Genomic DNA, 21342 nt, shown 5'->3' with positions numbered 1-21342 from the left:
TTTCTTTCTCTGTCTTTGCTCACTTGTGCCCCCTCTCTCTCTAAAAACACAAACAAAAAAACAAAAACCCCAGATCTGTCTCTTAGCTTCTGCCCCATTGCCTCATTTTCTACCTGTACTACTGACTTTTTAAACTGATCAGGAGATTGCACTGGCTCTTAGAAAAGCTTCAAGGGCTAGAAAAAGAGCCTGGGCTGGAAGCCAATAACTGCCATACCACTGACTTGGTGAACTGAAACAAGTGTCCTCCCCAATCTGGATCTCTTTTTCTTTGTTGTAGTGGACCAGTTACAACAAGTTAGACTCCAGAATCCTCAGTAAACAGGGTCAGTAGTCAGTCAGAGTCTGTGGAGTGAATGACAATTGCTTTCATCAAGTGCGCTGGCTCCTATGTCATCTGTGCCATAGATTGTACAGTGTATACCTTCTCACCATTGGGTCATCCAGGAAACTAGCATCCTTGCCTTCCCTTCAAGAAGAGGAGATATTCCAAACATAAAGCATGTACAAAGACATGGGGGGGGGGGTGAGTATCACCTGCTCAGTACTCACAGTTAACAAAGGTAGCCCATGATCACCCCTAGTAAGGGGAACCTGAAGTTCAAAGAAACTAAGCACTTGCCGCAGGCACACAACCAGCGAGCAAAGTTAAGACTAGAAACAGGTCTCTGATTCCAAAACCCACTTTGTCATTTTCAGACAACAGTGGTTCCTTGAGATTGGAACAGGGATTGGGGATAGAGAATGGCAGGGGTAAGACCAGCGAGAGCAGGGACCCGTTTTTACAGGGCCTTTACCTTTAAGTCATATTAAAGAGTATAGCTTTGAACCTGAGGGCAGGGGGAGCCACTGAAGGGATTTAAAGAGACAAGGATGTGATCAGATTTGTGTAAGAAAGATCACTTGGGCTACAAGCGAATGGATTAGAGGGGGAAGAAAGAAGACAGGCTGTGCAAGAGCAAGAGATGGGGGGGGTCTACACTGGGGGGTGGCTGCCAGAATGAAGGGAAGTAGATGATTAGACAGAACAAGAAGATAAAATCCACAGTTTATACTTGAGATTTGGGGAGAGAGAGGGCAAAGTGTCAAGCCTGATTTTCAGGTTTCTTGGGATAGTGAAGACATGTGGTGAAGGAAATTCGTTCATTACTGAACATTTTGAGTTTGTATGGATATCTGGAAAGAGATGTTCCAGAACTCAGGAGAGGTGTAGGCTGGAAACAGCGATCTTCAGGGGTGGATGAAGCCAGCCAGTGAGTGTGTCAAGTGTGGGGAGGTCAAGGACAGACTGGGGCCCAGCACAGGTGGGAGGTTAGTGCTTGCCCACTGGATGGCTGGTGGCCTGGGGGGAGGGGCTGGGCACATCACTTGGGCCAGGGGAGGCAGATTGAGCAATTTGTCCAGCAATGAGGGAGGAGCCAGATGAAGTCAATAGAAAACTAATTTTCTTTTCTGCTGGAAGAAATGAGGTGTGTGGCCGCTGGGTAATTGCAGATAACGAGGGGACTTATTCTTAATATGCACAGCGGCCATGGTCCCCAGAGTGCAGGAGACAGGAAGGATTGGAGGTGCCCTGACAAGGCCAGACTTCTTTGGGAAGAAAAGCACCCTATCATAGCCCTTTTGACAGTACCGTCATAGCCTCTGGACCCTATCATAAACCCTCCTGTTCCTGGGGCCCTTCCCTGCCCCATCTCCACCCTGCCCCTCCTACCAAGATCTTCCTGCCCCCTTCCCCTTCTGTCAGCTGCCTCACTCCTCCTATCACAGCCCCTCCCTCCACCCTCCCCCCGCCCCCCCCCCCCCCCCCCCCCACAGCACAGGCATACACACTAAGGGAGACAAATGACGGGGCCTCAGCCGAGCGGGGCGCGTGTCCGGCCCATAAACCACGGGGATGGGTCACGTCTAGAGTTGCCATGGCCGCCACTATCCACCCATCCGTCTTCCCACTGTCCTGCCTCAGACCAGCCCTCATGGTTTCCTGAGTCCCTGGAGGGAAAAGGTGTCTGAAGCCTGTGTCACCTTTCCATGCCCACATCCCCCATGGGTACATTCATGTTGAGGTCTTATGTGACGGGACCCTGTGTGACTTCTCTGCTCTAAACAGGGCCTACAGAGTCATGTCTGGCTAGTGACACAAGCCCCGGGCTGACCAAGACTCCCATTCCCACAGTCCTTTTCTAGCTTTTTTGGGCCCCATTTCCTAGTCTAAGGTTCTAGTAAAGGCAGGCTGGAGGTGCTTAATGAAAGGGGTTGGCCCTTGACAGATGCTGAGGCCTTCTGACCCCACCTTGACCTTATCACAGCCCCACACCTGATGATGACATCGAAGTATAATGTTTCTGCAATCACAGCATCGATCCCATGAGGGCTGGTAGCGGCTGAGGTCCTGGTTATGGCCCAGGAGCATCTATGGGAGGTGGGAGAGGGATGGGGGGAGAAGCAGGTGGAAGGGATGGGGATCTGGCTGCTGCTCTGAGCAATGGAACAGAAAAACCCTGGGCACTTGGGCCATTTGTGTCCTTGGCTTTATGTAGAGGGACAAGTGTTGGGCAGCTGCACCTCCTGCTGGTGGTGTTAAAACAAGTCCTGGCCCATGTCCATGATCCTGAAGCCCTGGAGTACCTGCTCCTGCAGCTGCCACGGTTCTAGGAGTTTTGAGCATGGAGATTCTTACAGGGACCAGTACTGGAGAAACTGCTGGGACAGACTCTGGCAGGTGCAGACATTTAGATACAGCTAGAGGCAGGGTTTAGATTGAGTACACATGCATGTCTAGTAGAAGATCGCTGGCCCGAGTATCAAAGGACCACAAAGCTGGCCCTCTCCACTGGCTGCACAGGAGCAAGTGCCCAGGCAAGTTGCTGTTGGAGCACACAAGCCTGGGCCCCAGAGCAGGTCTCCCAGGGCCCCAGCTCAAAAGTGCCAAGACTTGTGCCTTGTTACCAGTGATTATGGCCCAGGCCACATCTCTCTCACACACGCAAGTGCCGGCAAAGTCACCCTGGCCGTGGGCGTGATGAATGGCCGCACAGTAATGAAATGGAGACATCAAGGCGGGTGGCGGGAAGACGGAGTGTGGCGGACGGGCCGTCCCCACGCGGCGGCAACAAGAAGGATCGCCCAGCGGCCGGGGGCCGTCAAGGGAGAAATTACACATTTACTCTGCCTTTTTCTTACTGCGACGGCGCCCATACATCACCGCTGGGGCCGGGGCGGGACATGCCGGCCAATTTCCAGCATGAATTATGGGACTGAGCAGCATTGAGACCAGGCTTCCCGCCGGCCCAGTATCACCCAGCCCAGCCTGAGGCTGGAGATGCTGCCACCAGGGGACAGGACCCCCCTCCCTCTTTTGGAGCCTGTGGCTCTTGAGTCTGACCCTGCTCCCCACCGCCACCCATGTAAGGGCACCTACGGGCACAGAGGGAAACGACCTGAGGCCCATCTAAATGTCTTCTCTTCTTCTTCTTAGATGACTGCAAGAACATTGCCAACATCATGAAGACACTTGCGTATCAAGGCTTCATCTTCAAGCAGACATCGAAGCCGTTCTGATTGGCCGAGGACGGGATGGGGCAGGACAGGGTAGCTGCTTGGCCCAGCCCAGAACCCTCCTTTCCCTCACCAGAGGGGAAAAGGGAGAGTGGCACAGCTCTACATCCAGAGTGTCCCCCAGCCTGCCCTGTGGGCTTGTGCCCGGGGTAAGGGCTTGGCCACTTGGCCCCTCTGGAGCAGACACTTTGTGGCCCCCACCCCAACCCCCCAACCTCAGCCCAGTATTAGCCCCTCCCATTGTGGGCCTGGGCTAGGGGGACCCAGGCACTCACCGCCTCCTCCCTGGTACACAGGCTTCTGCCGGGGCCACCAAGCCCCCCTGTGCCCCCTCCCATCTGTAGTGCATGGTGTGTGGTGCCCCCAGGGCTCCAGGACAGATCAGGCCCCACCTTGTGTCTACCCCCATCCCCGCTGTGAACGTGCCACTGAATAAAGTCGGGGAAACGAGGCTCTGGGTGTGTGTGGACCAGGTGCTGCTGTGCCTGATGCTGTCAAAATACATACAAAGGTTAGAGCATGTTCTGGGCTGCTCTGCTCAAGGCCATCAGTGTGGATGGCAATCACTGGAGCACCTGTGAGACCCTCACTGAATAGTCACAGGGCTACAGGGGCTGTCTGAGCACACGGCAATGTTTGAAGTTGCTGGTATCTGAGGCCACTGCTGTGTGTGAACCATCTTGAGTATAGAACCAAGTACATTTGTTGGGATAAAACCGCAGTGGTTAAAGGGCTGCTAAGGGCCTCAATAGTGGCAAGTCCCAATGCCACTCCGTGGAGTGGGTGAGGTGACCCCTCCTGCCCACCCTCCCAACCAGGGGCATCACAAGTGGTGGGAAGGAAAAGGAAGCAGCCCAGTCCAACTCAGCAGCTCTATTTACACAGCAGCATCACCCACACCCCGTGTGGCCTCTCATGGCTTCTTGGCTTTCTTCACAGAAGAGGAGCTGGAGGCCGATTCCCGTCGCTTCCTCTGAGAAGACACAGAAGGTGTTGGGGTCAATGGCTCCCAAGTCTCTATTCACACTCGGTGCATGTGTTTCACACTCTCAGGGAAGGCGATGCCCACTGGCCACCCACTCCTACCCTCAGTCTCAGAACCCATCGGAGTAACCACTCCCATTGCGGGCACTAGAGGGAGCAGGTCTGTACACACTCGTGTGTTCGCTCACGTGCAGGGCCTGTTCATGCTCCCCACTGCCCATCTAGGCTCTTACCGAGTTGGGTGTGAGGGGTGCGCCCACCACATCAATGATGGTGTCCTTGGTGGGGTCGGGGCCAAGACCAGGTTCAGGTACTGCTGGCTCAGCAGAGGCTGGGGCCGGGCCTGATGCTGGCGTGGCAGGGCCCCCTAGGACGCCAGCCCGGGCCAGGGCCTCATGCCGGTGCCTCAGCATCTGTAGCTCGTACTCGCAGTTGGCGCAGGCCTGCTTGAGCTCATAGAGCAGCACCAGGTCACTCCGTAGCTCGTTGAACATGTGCACCAGCTCCTCCGTGGGTGTCGGGCTCAGCTCTGCAGGCGGTGGGTGGAAGGCACAGGCAGAGCCAGTGTGTGCGGCGGGAAGGCCAGAAACAGGAAATGCCCTCCCCTGCCCAGCCTTGATTGGCAGCCTTGGGTGGGTAGGTCCTGCAGGCCCAGCCCCCACTCACCCACACCAAGCTCCAGCAGCATCTGTTCCAGGGCCTTGATCTTCTTCTGTCCCACAGAGCTTGGCAGTTTCATCTGCAATGACCCAGACTGCTAAGCCCTCTCCCCCACAAGTAGCTAAGGATGAGGGAGAACCAAAGGCAAAGGGGAGTGGAAGAGAAGTTAACCCCAGGAAGGCAGCTCTGCATCAGAAAAGGAAATAGCTGGCAAGTGGAATATAGCAAGGGCGCAAGTGCTTTGACCTCAGCCCGGCCACATCCCCGCGATCTCTCTCCGCAGCACATGGCACAACCCCGCCTGGTGCTCCAGCCCCACGGCTGCAGCAAGCGGGCTGTGGAGAGCCCAGGGCCCAAGAACCGTGATGGAAGTGGCACGTACCCGCTGGCTCCGCAGCGTGACGCCTGCGGACTTGAAGTCTGGAAACTTGATGCCTGCGGTCTCAGGAACAGCCTGGGGGAGAAGAAGTCATGGAGACCAAGGCATGGCAGGGAAAGGGCCCAGTGTTAGTCCCAACACCCTGCTAGCTCTAGGTGCTCTCAGAGCCCTCCACCCTGGGCTGGACTGACTCCATCTCCATACCGGTTTCTCGGCCTCCTTTTTCTGGGGTAGCTTCTTCTTGGGGGCCTTGCGTTCCGTGCGCCGCTGCTCTGCAGTGGTGTCTGCTGCTGTTATCAGCTTCTGCAGGTCCTGGCTGCGCTTCTCCCGCTCCTTCTTCCGGGCTTCGATCTTGCGTAGCTCCTGCAGCAGATACTCCTCCTCTGCCACCTGGGAAAGCGAGATGCCGTGAAGTGTGTGCAGGTGCCCAGGGGAGTGAGGCGCAGGGGCACTGAGCTGTCTGTAAGGGACTCTGAGAGGAAAGGGACCATGAGGGAGGGGAAAAGCTATAAGAGCAAGGACAGAGGCTCCTGAGGGAGGATAGGTGGGGAAGCAGGGAACCTGCAGAAGAGGGAAATGAGGGCATGCAGGACGGAGGCAAAGGGCTTCAGGACCTGGAAGAGAGGCAGTGAGGCTCAGGGCCGACCTGCTCAGGGGTCCGGTTGTAGAGGCGCTCTAGCTGTTCCTTCCTCCGCCGCTCATGCCCAGCATCAAATACTGGTATCTTGAGGTCTGTGCCTGGCACAGCCCGCACGTTGGCAAGCTTAGCACAGATGTGGTAGTACCGCTCCTTCAAGTCCTCCACAGAACGCTTCTGAGGATAAAGACATGGCAGGAAGGGAGGATGAATACCCAGAAGCATATGGAAGGCGTAGCATAAAGGCAGTGGGCCTTCCAGGCCCAGGGTCTGGACACACATGCAAAATGCATGACACCAGCTCACCTTGAACTGCTGGTGGTCATACCGGTCATGGATAACTACAAAACGTAAGTCAAAGCGGCGGCTGAGGTCAAAGAGGTGATCCGTTTCTGCCTTAGTCCAAGCGTCATCGTGAAGGTAGAGCTGGTACTCCTGCTCTGAATACACAGGAACCTGCACAGTCTACTGGCACAGAGGGACAGAGGGAGGACACGTCATGTCCCATCCAGTGGGCTCCAGCCTCCTGTGATCACAGCCCCTCCTGTTTATTGCCAATCTCTAAACTGGACCGAAGCAAAACCCTCTTCCTAGGCCCCTGCACAGGGCAGCCTGGAAATGATGTTTCCAAGTGAGGAAACAAACTGCTCGACTAGAACTCGCCAGGCTCTAAGATGACAGCCTACCTCTGGATTCAGTCCCGAAGCAGCTTCACCATGCCTTCAGCACCAGAGCCCCGGTAACAGGATGCATGCTCCTGTCCTCATGGTTAAGGGGAGGGGCCCACATGTAAGTGCTTCTGTGGAGTCCAAAGGTTAACTTTGGAGTAGAGCAGAGAGCTACAGAGAAAGGCCCAGGATCCCCTGGTCCATTGGAACATTTGTCTGAAGCATTCCTGCCACCCAGTGGTGACAATGAGACTTGCAGCTCCCCCAGAGCAGGCCAAAGTCACTTACCTCTAGGAAAAGGGGCCTGAATCTTTCTCCCAACAGATGCACCCCTGTACATGCCCCTGCCTCCCCTCTGCCATAGCCCAACCCCCAGACCTTTCTCAGGGACAAAAAGCACCACCGCCACTCCTTCCCCAGGAAGGAGTCAATGTCAGGCTGGACTAGGGAAGTCCCTTTTCTCTAATCAAAAACCACACTGGCTCTGAACCTGCTCTCAAGACACTATATGCAGCTGCCTCTTGCACTTATCCTACTGGATGTCCCACATACACCTCAAACTGAATATGTTCAGGTGATGGGTGTTAGCCAGACTAATTGTGGTGATCATTTTGCAGTATATACAAATATGAACCATGTTGTACACCTGAAATGAACAGTATATATTGATTATAACTCAATAAAAATATATACATGTGTTCAGTACTGAGCTCATCACCTTCCCTCAAACTCCTATCTCTTCCAGTTCAGTTCTCAGTCAATGTCACCATCAGCCAACACAGGTGTCCAAGCCAGAAGCCTAGAAAGCATTTTTAATTCCCATCTTTACCCTTGACCCCTCCCCTTCCACAAATCTGTGGATTTTACCTCCAGAATCTCTATCTTCACAGCCAGATCGCAGTCTAGACCACCACTACCACTGCCTGAATCAGAAAAACAGCCCACTGACCTCTCTGCCTCTATTCAATCCTCCCCCAAGCAATTCTCCATCAGCAGCCAAGATGTGATCTCTCTGACCAATACTGCTTAGAGGACAGCCTGTGAACCTGTGCTGTTTGCAAACTGGTCCCACTAGTCTATGTAAGTATGGAAATCGAGAGTCGGCATTTAGAAACCTTTATAACGATTTCACAGAAGTCACATGCTACTGAACCTAGTATGAAGAAACGTGGACTTGTATTTTGTCTTTTCTTGTAATTTTACTATCTTTATCAGACTCTGATGGATTGTAAATATTTTCTTAAAGTTCTTCATCACAGATAATTTGAGAAGCACTATTCTAGAATATGTATCAATCATGTCACCCAACTACCTTGTACTAAACCCCTCAAAAGCTCTCCACTAAACTAAGATAAAAGTGCCTTCTAGATAAGTCACACACTCAAGAACAAGGGTTGTCTGGTTCATTTCCTATCTTTGCGGTTCAGCACAGGGCCAGGCACACTGTTAAGTATCAATGAATATTTACAGAATCAACCAATAAACACGTGTAGATGACCTGGCCTCTCTCTGCAGCTACTGTCCCTCATGCATCCAAAGTTTCAAACAAGTGACTAGCAATGTCAGGAACATGCTAGGCTCTCCCCCTCAGCCTTTGCTGTTCTTGCCTGAAATGCATCCCCAGTTCCACATTCCTTCCTCTATGAAGATAACTTCTCATCCTTTTGATCTTTTCCTCTGGGAAGTCTCTCTCATTTCCCAGGCTTGCTTAAGTATATCCCTCCTATGTATTTTAATTACATTTAATTAAAAAAAGAAAAAAGTCCGTAGGAACTGTGTATGCAGGCCTGCTCCCAAGGAGCTCACAGTCAAAGTGAGGGAGACATTCATTCATTCAATAAATATTTATCATGGGCCCGCTAGACCTATGCTGGGAACACAGTGCTGAATAAGATAGACAGTGGCCTTACCTTCTCAGCGCTCACAGTTCAGCTGAAAAAAATAATTTAGTCCAGTGTGGAGAGTTTGATGACAAAGATATGCCTAGAATGTAGTGAGTGACATCTGATCCAGCCTGGGGACAAACATTGGTCAGGGAAGAGGTCACAGGAGACAATGAGGTTACTTTGAAAGAGAACAGTGAAATGACCACGATTCTCTTTTATAAACACCACTCTTGCAGCATTTAGGACAGACAGGATGAAACAAGAGCCTGAAAGACCTGCTGACAGGTGTTGGAAATAATCCAGGTGAGAAGTGAAGAGGACTGAACTAAAACAGCACCAGTGGAAGGTAAAGAAAAGGGCACAGATATAATTTTAGGTTAAAAACCACAGGACTCGGCAACTGGATGTGAGGGGTGACGAAAGACGCTCACTCCTGTGTTTTGGGCGTGAGTAAGAGAGCAGCTGGAGAGCCACGGACTGAGAGCGGGACCCCAGCAACTGGCAGTACTGGAGGGAACATCATTAGTTCACCTTACTCTGCTTCCCTCTCCATCTGTAGTCACCGTGATCTTTCTAAGCATCAAATCAGATCCTCACACTACTCTACTTAAAAACTTTGTCAGTATCAGGGCACCTGGGTTGCCAGTCAGTTGAGTGTCCAATTCTGGATTTCAGCTCAGGTCATGATCCCAGAGTTCTGTGATCGAGCCCCACATCAGGCTCCTCACTGAGCACGGAGCCTACTTGGGATTCTCTTTCTCTCCCTTTGCCCCTTTCCCCAACTTGCATTCTGTCCCTGTCAGCAGCTACTCAAAGATGTCAGGGCAAAGCCCAGAGTCCTGAGCCTGGCTGCCAAGCCCTGCCTGGCCTGGCCCTGCTGACCTCTCAGGCCTCACCTTCCACCATGTCCTACCCTGGGCTTTAGGCTTCACCAACAGGGAAATGCCTACAGCATGCCATGCATATGACTGGTTTTTTATATATGCCTTTGCTCATGCTGGCCCCTCTGCCTGAAAAAGTCACTGAACTCCTTTCCTAATATTGCCTGGTGACGTCCTTTAAGACTCAATTCCAGCTCTAAGTTCTCCAGGAAGTTTCCATGGCCTTCAGGTCCTCCCAAAATAGCACATATCCCACCCAACTGTAACTGCCTGTGCCTCTCCTCATGTCCTCCCCAACAATATGCAGAGTTTCCTGAGGGCAGATATGGTTTCTGGTGCATTTCTGTGTCCTCAATGCACAGGGCTTGACTTGGCATGGAGCAGCATTTATCAAATACAAAATGAACATTCTTCTGTCTTCTCCTCAAATTATCTCATCCAACCTTCCCACCCATCACCTCAACACCTCACCTCTTGGTTGTCCCTTCTCAATCCTACACTTCCAGCCTCTCTCTCCACCAGACCTGGGGTGGGGGGTTGGGGGGGGGAGGCGGGGGGCTGAGATGTTGGTGAGATGGAAGAAAATCAGATCTCCTGGGGGGAAGGGGGAAGCAAGAATGATAGCTCACACCCAGATGTGCTCAGTCTAAGAAGCCTGTGAGCCATTCAGGCAGAGTTGTCCAGGTACAGTTGGCTACACTGGGCTGAGGGGGAAGAAGCTGGGACTTGAAGTCCCGGGATTAGGCCCTTAGTGCTTTTAGGCCCCAAATCTAGGCTGCTCCAGGCTGCAGGGACTGTGACGCTATATTGTATACTGGCCTGAACAACAGCTTAGGAAATCCTAGCCTAGCCCAGCTGCCTCTCACTGGCTGGTGGAGTGTGGGTAAGGCCCTGCTCTGAGCTTCTAGACCACAGATGATTCAGCTTGGACTAGGGTGCTAGCACAGAGGATGAAGAACAAAGGCAAACGTGGTTTATTATGGAAACAAAATCAGCAGGACTCAATGATTAAATGTATCACTGAGATCTAGTTCAAATGTCACCTTCTCAGAGAGGCCCAACCTGACCACCTTATCTAAATTAGGCCTCCCCTACGCCTATAAGTTAACTCTTTAATTCATTTCATAGCCCATTCATATCCTGGTTTCAATTTACTGATGGCCCAAATCTGAAAGAATCGAATTTATTTGCTTACATGTTCGCTGTCCTTCCCTACCTCCCTGTCCTATTGTTGACTGAAATAATTGGAGAATATACAGGGGAAGTCAAGGATGATTCCCAAGTTTCTGGTATGGGCAACTGGGTGGATAGTGGTACCATTAACTGATATGGGTTTGGGGTGAGAAAGACAGGAAATAGATGAGTTCTGCTCAAGGGTACCTACTTGATCTGAAGTACCTGTGGGGCTTTCAGGGAGAGACGTTAAGTAAATGATTGGATATTGCTCTGAACTGGAGATATTAAGTGGGATCACTGGTATACAGCAGGCAACTGGAGCCTCAAAGAAAATGAGATACACTAGGGAGAAAGTATAGAGAGACAAGGACACAGCTGAGGAACAGTGACATTTGAAGGGCCAAGAGCAGCCACCAAAAACCAGATCAGGTCCAGGAAGGGACAGGATCCCACAGGCAGAAGAGACCCACGAAATCTCACCCTGCAGGTATTTGCCACGTGGACTGAGTAGGTAACGATGGTTGAAACAAAGACTGAATGTGCCTCTGGAGCCAACCCCAGGAGGCTGAAAGGTCATGTGAGTAGCTCAGAGTGGGTGAGCAATCTTGGCCTATGTCCATATGGTGGTGGCTCACCTTATTGAACCTGGCAAAGGGGTAGTCCTTGCCCTCCTCAGCTGCCCGTCGCCAGTGGAAGAACATAGCTCCATCCTTGCGGGCTGGGTTGGTGAAGGGCATCCACTTCCAGGGCCGCACCTTCTTAGAGCCCAACTTGGCTTTCACTGTGCGGTAACCTTGACCAGTGTCACTGGGTAGCAGTGGGGGTGCATCCCTGCAGCAAGGTTCAGAGAGATGAGAAGTCAGAGTAAGAAAGTGTGTAGGGAGCCTTTGGGACCAAGCTGATCTACCCTACAGCAAGGAAGTCACGTTCTAGAATGAGCAGTTGGAGCAAATCCTGCATCCTACTAAGTAAGCAGGAGCCCTGGCTGGGGAGGGCAGCCGGAGAGAGAACTGGCAGAGAAAACCATGCAGACGGATCGGGACATGCAGATAGGTCGGGAACCAGAGCCTGGGGGACTTGGGATTCTAATACTTGCTTCTTGTCAGAGTAGAGCAGTGCATAGACCTCTCGGTGCATGCCCTCGGGTCTCTTGAACGTCAGTGTCTCAGAGGACTTCTTGGACTTTTTCTGAGAATGGAAACCACAAGATAGAAACCACAACCTAGACTCCCTTCCCTTAAAATTCCTTAGCCCAGCTCAATCCCTGAACCAAACAGCACCTACAGGTACAATGACACACTATGAAAGCAGAGAAACCCACTCACAGGGGCACCCTTAGTTGGAGCAAGTCATTCCCGTCCCCAACCCCACCTCCTCACCTGAGTAGATCCCCGATCTGTCAGAATAGAAAATACTTTCCCATCATCTCTCAGAATGTCACGCTGACTTGGTGCCACTGCCCCCCCCGCCCAATATCCTACAAGCGTCACACTCTTGTGTGGTCTCCCATCTCTTATAAGTGCCACACTCTCTTGGTCCCCACCATTTCCCATGGGTGTCCTACCACCTCTGCCCCATGTCATAAAGGTAACACATAGTCTCTGCCCCCTATGTCACACCTTTTACCGCCCATCTCACTAGAAGTGCAGCACCCCACCATCTCCCCCATCTCTCTCCCATTGTCACTCCTCCCCACCACTTCACTCGCAATACCCAAGGCTCTCAGGCAACCCCTGCTACCTTGTCCGGGTTGATAATGTCCTTCTTGCTGATGGTCCCGGAGGCTGCATCCCCCTCTGGACCCCCAAGTTCTAGAATGTCCCGCACATCCGCGCCTGTAGCCATCGTGTCTGAGAGATGGAGGAGCGCCCCGAGGTCAAGGGTCAGTGCCTGAGAAGGGACACAGCTCAGATCAGGAGGCGGAGCCACTCCAGCCCCAAGCAGGGCGGGGTGAAGGGGCGGGCCGCTAGGAGGAAAGTAGTCCGGGTCCGATCGGGGTTCCGCCTGCGTCCTGCCACCTGGGTCTCCCTTACGGCCCCGTCTGCCTCCTAAGCCCCAGCACCTCCACACCCGGATTCCCCAGCTGCCGCTGCCGCTGCTCCCCTAGCCCCGCAAAGCCGCGGACAGAAACTTCCGGTCGTGCGCATTCGAAACGCGGCCGGCAGGAACACTTCCGGTATGTGCTGAGCAGAAATGGAGCCGGCTGGAGTCCCAGTGTGAAAGCCCGGGGAAGGGGGTGGTTCATCACCGGCCTTGGCTCCCACGGGGTGGCCAGTGTTCGGATGCTGCCTGCATTCTGGCATTTGCCCTCTATGTTGCTCTGTTGCATCTCGGGCTATAAAAGCAGCGCAGAGCTTTGTCCCTTGGAAGTCGCTTAATTCCTTTGAACCCGTTTCTTCATTTGTAAAATGGAAATTGTAATGGTACCTGCTTAAATGAAGCACCGATAATCCTTGCAGAACAGCAAATTGCCTGGCACGTTTAATTTTTTTGTATTAAATTAATTAGTGGTATTAATGGCCCTTGTTCCTAAGTACATACCAGGCACTGTGCTAAGCGTCGGAGATGAAGAGATAAACTAGTCAAGGTGGAGCATCCCAGGATGGCTGCCAAGATGGAGTGAGGTCTGGACCCTCACTTGCACCTCCTCTGATGGAGCTCCCCTCTCGTGGGGATTTCCTGGAGCCAGCTCCCTAGAACATCACCAGTCCGGGAGCTAACTGCACTAGAGTGGGTTACCAAAAGGCCCAAGAATATGGCCCTGAGCAGGGAGCAGCTGGAAGAATTCTCTCTCAAAGTAAGAAACTTACTAATCTCCCTGGAGAGAGAGACATCTAGAACTGGAGGCCCTGAGGAAGGGCGGAAGGGACAGGGTAAACAGCTCCCAACTTCAGCCTCTGCAAACCAGCGTGCAAACATGGAAGACACGTGGCCAATGAGCATGGAGGGTGGAGTCAGGGCCTGGTAAGACATTAAGGAAACCAGACTCCAAGCCAAGGCCTGACAAAGAACCCAGCAGGGACTAGAGGAGCAGACAGCCTGCACAAGTTAGCTATCAGTGTGGTAGCCTGTTCTGGCTTGGAGGGGACAGGGGTGTAGCAGCTGCAGCCTCAAGCCTACCTAGACCCCAAAACTATGGAGAAATGGGCCTGGAGGTAGAAACTTTACCCTTTTCCTGAGACCTGATTTCTGGGTGAATCCTCTGGGCTCTAAACAGTGTCTAGAAGAAGCCAGGGTCCTGCTGCAGAAATTGCCCACAGGAAAGGGAATAGCCCTTGGAGCCAGAAGTGGAAAGAGCAATGGGAAGGAGTCCTACACCTCTGCCTTGTAGTTGGTTGTGTAATTATTTGTTTAATATCTATCTCCTCTTATAGATTTATTTCTATGAGAATCATGGTACATAAATGTATGTATATATCAGGCATTGTTCTAGGCTCTAGGGATGCAGTGGGTGAATGAGATACAAATGGCTCATGGTAGGGCTTATATCTAGTGAAAGAAGAGAAACACTGAGCATATAAACAATGAAATGGTGTAAATTTTGATGGTGACAGGAGCTGTGAAAAAAATAAAATAGGGTAATAGGATGAGGGACCACTTTATGTAGTACGGTCAGGGAAGGTTTCTCTGGAAACTTGAAATCTGAGCTGAGGGTTAAATGATGGAAATAGCCACAGCATACCTGGGGAAGGAATGTTTCAGACAGGAGGAATAACAAGTCTCGCATCCCTAAAATGGAAGGAATTCCATATGTAAAAAGCACATAAAGAAAAAAGTCCAGGGGCGCCTGGGTGGCTCGGTCAGTTAAGCCTCTGACTCTTGGTTTTGGTTCAGGTCATGATCTTGTGGCTTCGTGAATTAGAGCCCTGTGTCGGGCTCTGCACTGACAACATGGAGCCTGCTTGGGATTCTCTCTCTCCCTCTCTCTCTCTGCCCCTCCCCAACTCGTGCTGTCTCTCTCAAAATAAATAAATAAACTTAAAAAGAAAAAAAAAAGTCCGCTGTGTTGGGTGATGAGTGAGGAGTGGGAGAATAGGAAGACTTGAAATCAGAGGGAGGCATCGTGGTCCATAGAAAGGAGTTTAGGTTTTATCCTATGGGCAATCAAATATCATCCTTTCTTGGCCACAGCCTAGTTTTTTGTTTTGTTTTGTTTTGTTTTGTTTTGTTTTGTTTTTAAATGCAGAGCCTGCTTGGGATTCTCTCTCTTTCTCTCTCTCTCTCTCAAAATAAAATAAACTTCAGACAAACAAACAAAAGAAACTGGGAGAGGGGAGGCAGTCTGTATGTGATGTGATCAAGATCCAGAACATCTCAATCTGGCCTGGTCTTGCTCAGGTTAATTATAAAGAATATCTTCCCACTTTTATTATATTACTACATATAATATGTTATATATAATATATTTTATTATAAGGACAAACTTTCCCACTTTTTAAAAAATTTAAATCCAAGTTGGTTAACATATAGTGTAATAACAGTTTCAGGAGTAGAACCCAGTGATTCATCACTTACATATAACACCCAGTGCTCATCCCAACAAGTGCCCTTCTTTTTAATTTTTTTTTTAACGTTTATTTATTTTTGAGACAGAGAGAGACAGAGCATGAACGGGGGAGGAGCAGAGATAGAGGGAGACACAGAATTGGAAGCAAGCTCCAGGCTCTGAGCCATCAGCCCAGAGCCTGACTCGGGGCTCGAACTCACGGACCGCGAGATCGTGACCTGAGCTGAAGTCGGACGCTTAACCGACTGAGCCACCCAGGCGCCCCAACAAGTGCCCTTCTTAATGGCCATCGCCCATTTAACCCACCCCCCCCCACCCAATACCCCACAAGCAACCCTCAGTTCATTCTCTGTATTCGAGAGTCTCTTAGGGTTTTTCTCCTCTGTTTTTAACTTATTTTTGCTTCCCTTTCCCTAGGTTCATCTGTTTTGTTTCTTAAATTCCACATATGAGTGAAATCATATATTTGTCTTTCTCTGACTGACTTATTTCGCTTAGCATAATACGTTCTAGTTCCATCCACCTTGTTGCAAATGGTAAGACTTCAGTCTTTTTCATTGAAAATTTTTCCACTTTTTAAAATGGGCAAAGAACGTGATTAGGAAAGTCACAGAAGTGCTACCGCCAATAAATGGACAGCTAAACATGCAGTATCACTGGTATTCAAATAAATGAAAAATCAAAAACTGTAATGAGATACCCAGTTTTTGCCTATTAGGGAGGGTAAAACCATAAAATAATACTTGTGATACCTGTTCTTGACAAGGGTATTACTGAAGTGGCCACCAACCTCCCCTGTTGATGAGAATGTAAATTGATTCCGCTTTGTTCATTAATTCACTCAACAAATTGTCTAGTGCTTACTGTAAGCCACTTAGAAGTGTGGTACTCGAGGTGCCTGGCTGGCTCAGGCGGAAGAGCATGCGACTCTTGATCTCCGGGTTGTGAGTTTGAGCCCCATGTTGGGTGTAGAGATGACTCAAATAAATAAAACCTAAAAAAAAAGAAAAAGAAAAGGAAGAAGTGCAGCCCTCTAGCCAGGCCCTGTGCTAGCCCTGAGTATACTGCAGTAAAGACAAACACGATTGCTGCCTTCAGCTGGTACCTTTAAGAATTGAGCACTTCGGTGTGCCTGGGCACGCCTGGGCATGCCTGGGTGGCTCAGTCAGTTAAGAATCTGACTCTTGATTTCGGCTCAGGTCATCATCTCGTGGTTTGTGAGATTGAGCCCCGTTCAGGTTCTGCGCTGACATCTCAGAGTCTGCTTGGGATTCTCTCTCTCCCTCTGAATCTTCCCCTCCCTCCAACCCCATTCCTTGGGTGCTTACACGCGCTCTCTCTCTCTCGCTCTCTCTCTCAAAAAAAAAAAAAAAAAGAACTGTGCACTTTGTTGTACGGAAGTTATTCCTCAATAAGAAGAAACAAAGTAGATAGGAACTGGAGCTGCCATTTAGGCCTGATCGAGATGCTGCCTTCCTAAGGCACCAAGACTTCAGGCAGAGACACCGGGCGGGGGGGGGGGGGGGGAAGCCCGTGGGGAACTGGCTGGGACCAGGAAGTCTGGGGCAAGAAGCTGGGGGACAGGGGCTCTGATGGAGACTGTGTGGTCCCTGACCAGTTTTGTGATCAAGAAAGATGAAGACTTCTTCTGAGAATGGCTGAAGGACACAAGCCACACCAACACCAAGCAATCTGATAGTGGAGTGAGGCCTTCTTGGGGGGCTCTCTGGGCAGCCCCCAAATCCCCAGCACCGAGTCTCCAGACCTGCAGCTGAGTGGGCACTCCTGCCCCATCTGCCACAAAGGAAAAGACTGCTGTTGGCCCCCTCACCTCCACATACTCCGGGTCTCTCGGGAGTTCTCTCCCCTCACCATTTCAACTTTTTTGGAATTCTCACTCTTGCATGTATCTCTCTTCTCCTTCCCTGGCCGGTTTCCTACTGACAGTTATCAGCTTTCCAGAGTGTATTCCTGGCTCCTTCCCTCACTCCACTCTCACTCTGTCACTCCAGACTGTTTGATGCCATTTGGCTTCTAATTCTTTTTTTTTTTTTTTTTTTTGGCAGAGCAGTCTTCCCAGAACTATGATAAGGTTCTGGTTTTTTTGTGTGTTTTTTGTTTTTTGGCAAAGCAGTCTTCCCAGAACTGTGATAAAATAAGTTTCTGTTTAAACCACCAACTCTGTAGTAGTTCTGCTATAACCGCTCAATCTAAGACATTTTTATTCTTTCAAATACATGTTTGGGGGTGCCTGGGTGGCACAGTGGGTTAAGCGTCTGACTCTTGATTTCGGCTCAGGTCATGATCCCATGGTCATGAGATCAAGCCCTGCATCATTCAAGCCCTGAATCCCTGCTTGGGATTCTCTCTCTCCTTCTCTCTGCCTCTCCCCCACTTACTCTCTCTCTCTTTCTCTCTCTCTCTCTCTCAAAATAAATAAAATAAAACTTAAAAGTAGATAGATAGATAGATAGATAGATGATACATAGATAGATGTTTGTATTGGCGAGCCAGTCCTTCTAAAGTCTGGAGTCCTTTACAAACTTCTTTGCGAGTCAACTCTTCTTTTCTAAATTAACTAAATAAATAAATCAGAATCAAAGTCAGAGGCAAGACATCACACCTTGTACCACCCACCTCAAAGAAAGGGTTACAAAGCTCGGCAGTCCTCTTTGGGTTTGGAGGCCACGTGTACGACATTTGGGCATGTTGCTCTGGCTCATTTACCGGGTAACCTGGAAGTTTAGAGAGGATCCTGGCTCAAAAAGGGGGTTCTCCAGTGGATCCAGGTCGCCGTGCAAGCTGTGTTAGCAATTGGGCCTGACTATTCAACAGACCCAATGGTCTGGGAAGTATTTTGTGACAAAGATCTTATATATACCTTCAAGCGATCCCAGTAGGAGAATCAGAGCCTGGGCACCCAGGATTCTGAAGTAAGGCTGTGATCCCGACTGCAAATGACTGGCTGCCACTTGCGAAGCAGTTTCTGGCTTACACCTGGGCCTCGTAGAAACTGAATGCCTGACCACGAAACCTAACTATGAGACTGGAACTGCCTGACATGAACTGAGAATGATCCCATTCCCTGAACCATAAAGGTGGGGATGCAAGTCAGCATTCCATGATAGAATGTAAGGGGTTTTCCATTCTTAATACCTGATGTTGTAAGTTTCACCATAATATTGCTTTAGCTGCATCCTGCAAATTATGTTCCATTTTCATTATCATTCTAATTTCCCTGTGATTGCTTCTTTGATCCATGGATTACTTAGAACTCTGTGGCTTACTATATTTCCAAATATTGGAGAGTTTTCTAGGTCTCTTATGATCATTGATGTCTAATTTAATTCCACAGTGGCCAGAGAAAATGTTCTATACATTTTTAATCCTTTTAAATTTATTGAGATTTATTTTATGGCCCAGCATATGGTCCATTGGTGAACATACCATGTATACCTTTAAAAATGTGTGTCTCACACATTTGGTGTAGACACATTTAGTTTGGTATAGAGTTTTGTAAATATTAATTAGGTCAAGATGATTGACAGTATTGTTCAAATAATCTGCTTTTATTGATTTTTTTGGTCTATTGTATCAATTGCTGAGAGGGGGTTAAAATCTCTCACTATGATTGTGAAATCATCTGTTTCTTCCTTTAATTCTGTCCTTTTTTTGTTCCATGTAGTTTGAATCTCTGTTATTAGGCATATACACATTTATAATTGTTATATCTCTCTGGTGAATTGACCCATTTGTTATTATGAAATATCTTTATCTCTGGTAAGAGTATTTGTCTTATACTTTATTTGATATTATTGCCACTCCAGCCTTCACAAGCTTGCTGTTTTCATGGTATACCTTTTTCCTTCTATTTTCTTTCATCTTTTTGGTATGTTTACATTTTAATTTTTTCCTCAATAGACTCCACGCCCAATGTGGGGCTTGAACTCATGACCCTGAGATTGAGTCACATGTTCTACCAACTGAGTCAGCCGGGCACCCCAGTTTGTTTACATTTTAAATGCATCTCTTATACATAGCAGATATTTGAGTTTTGCTCTTTTTCATCCATTCAGACAATCTCTGCCTCCTGAGACCACAGATGTTGGTCAAAAGATGGGTAGCAAAAAAGAACGAGCTTAGGTCTGGACTCATTTATATCCTTTCTTCTTGAGGATGAATGCTATGGACACTAAGGACTTTATAGTGGACAAATAGTTTGCAGGCTGTGTTGGGCAGTTCAGTTTGCAAGGTCACCTGATTGTCCCATGGACAAGCATTCAGTGTCTATCAGGGCCCCATAGTAAAATAAAGCTGTTTCTCAAAGGAAGATCAGTTATTTGCCAAACAGTGCACAGCTTTCTTCATAAATCCCAGGGGCTTCTTCTGCAATGTTCCTTCTGGGCTTGCTCCATCAGCATGGTGATATCAACATGATTGGATCTGGTGGGTCATGGAAACCAAGGGGGCCTATTCACATTGCAGCCTAGACCAACTGGACAGTTTTCCTTTGTTCTGGATTCTTCCCAAAGCTGACAGCCTTTCAGGTCACTCAGTAAATAAGTGGGGTGAAAGACACCCAGATATGATGTATGCTCCTTAAAAATCTAAGACCACCAAGTACCATATTTCTACTAATCTAAGTCACCATCAACTGAAAGGTGTCCCTTCGTTCATATTTCACTACGAAGATTTTTAAAAGCACTATCAATTAGGGGCCCTTAGGTGGCTCAATTGGTTAAGCATCCAACTCTTAATTTCGGCTCAGGTCATGATCTCACAGTTCATGAGTTCAAGTCCCACATTGGGCTCCGCACTGGCAGTGCAGAACCTACTTGGGGCTCTCTCTCTTTCTCTCTATTTCTATCCCCCCCCCACCCTTCTCTCAAATATAAATAAATAAAACTTTTTTTTAAGTTTTTTTTAAAAAGCACTATCAATTAAACCATAACATACCATTCATTACAAGATGAATTCTCATGTCTGAGATGTTAAAATGTGAGGAAAAAACATTGTGAATGTACTAAATGCCACTGAATTGTTCACGTTGAAATGGTTAACTTATGTGAATTTTACTTTAATAAATTTTTTTTAATGTGAACCAATGAAATATGATACTCTTCCCATTTCATATGGTAGGAGGGTATAAGGTGAAGCAACATGTACTTGAGAGGGGACATTGTGACACTCACTAGAACACTGAACCTCCAGAAACACCCTTGCAATGTATTTTCATGGAGTTGGTTTTATTTCATTGAATCTAAGATGCTGTGATCCTGGCACATTCTTGATTTACCAGAAGGGGTCAACAGAAGCCTTTCACAGAACTATGTCACTACTTCTTCCTGTTGACAAGGATTATCAGGAGTCGCTCATTAACCTCAGCAGAGGAAGAGGAACTTCTGCTGGCGAGGGAGGTTCAAGGGGGTAGGATTTTGAATGCTTCACGTCATCTGAATGCTTTCTTTTCTGGTCAGTGCGCCAGCATTCACACAAGAGGCCTGGCAAAGCTGTCGATACACCTGACATTGTACTACGATAATTTCCAGCACCACGCTTTGGATTTGATTTTCCACTATACACAGTCCCATGGCTGTAAGAGGTAAATTATTTTTCTTAGACACAGAAAGTCAATGGTTTGGGACTTGTCTTGAGCCAAAATTGTAGGGTATTGAGCTCGACAATTTTGTCTTTGTCCAGAAAGAAACTCCTCTTCACTGTAGTTCCCAAAGCCCCCTGTTCTCATGCTTTTCTGTAGCAGAGACCATTTGATTCCCCAAAGCTTTGCCTTCAGTGCATCTTTCATTCAGGTGATAATCGATTGCAGGTGATAATCTATTAGCGGCAGGCCAAGGGCGGCCTTTGATATTAGCTGGGTTTTCACTGCCCAAAAATAAATACCAAATTCATGACTGTTCTGATATCAACATCTTTATCAGTTAAAAACCATAATTTCTGGTATGTTTTCTGGTAAAAACGAGTGGCTGAAATTAGTCCAAGAAGAAT

At 48.9% G+C, this 21342-nt stretch overlaps 2 protein-coding genes across 10 annotated transcripts in view; one reads left to right on the top strand and one right to left on the bottom strand.

Moving 5' to 3' along the window:
- The window catches only part of ERI3 (ERI1 exoribonuclease family member 3), a 128091-nt gene extending 124082 nt beyond the window's left edge, over positions 1-4009 (top strand). For all 8 annotated transcript variants that reach the window (XR_015254656.1, XM_086716767.1, XM_086716769.1 and 5 more), the window contains one exon: positions 3479-4009. Coding sequence is in view for 7 of the 8 variants with exons in the window: in XM_086716767.1 (XP_086572893.1) it covers positions 3479-3561 (83 nt within the window). In the remaining variant the exon portion in view is untranslated. The remainder of the gene's footprint in view (positions 1-3478) is intronic.
- Positions 4010-4416: 407 nt separating this feature from the next.
- Positions 4417-12965, bottom strand: DMAP1 (DNA methyltransferase 1 associated protein 1). Of its 2 annotated transcripts, XM_086716760.1 has the most exons (11): positions 12889-12963; positions 12570-12715; positions 11926-12017; positions 11465-11660; positions 6525-6683; positions 6228-6395; positions 5786-5971; positions 5585-5656; positions 5209-5281; positions 4776-5071; positions 4417-4531 (listed from the first exon to the last, which is right to left on the bottom strand). In XM_086716760.1, the coding sequence occupies exons 2-11, from the start codon at positions 12672-12674 to the stop codon at positions 4472-4474; spliced, it is 1407 nt and encodes a 468-aa protein (XP_086572886.1). In that variant the 5' UTR covers positions 12675-12715; positions 12889-12963; the 3' UTR covers positions 4417-4471. The 2 variants fall into 2 exon arrangements, with proteins under 2 accessions (XP_086572886.1, XP_025791050.1); XM_025935265.2 differs by having other exon boundaries at positions 12570-12965.
- Between the last annotated feature and the right edge of the window lie 8377 nt (positions 12966-21342).

This window comes from Puma concolor, chromosome C1 (assembly GCF_028749965.1).
Source record: "Puma concolor isolate L17-30 chromosome C1, mPumCon1.1.hap2, whole genome shotgun sequence".
In the NCBI taxonomy this organism is placed as follows: domain Eukaryota; kingdom Metazoa; phylum Chordata; class Mammalia; order Carnivora; family Felidae; genus Puma; species Puma concolor.
This window is presented reverse-complemented; position numbering and strand designations above follow the sequence as displayed.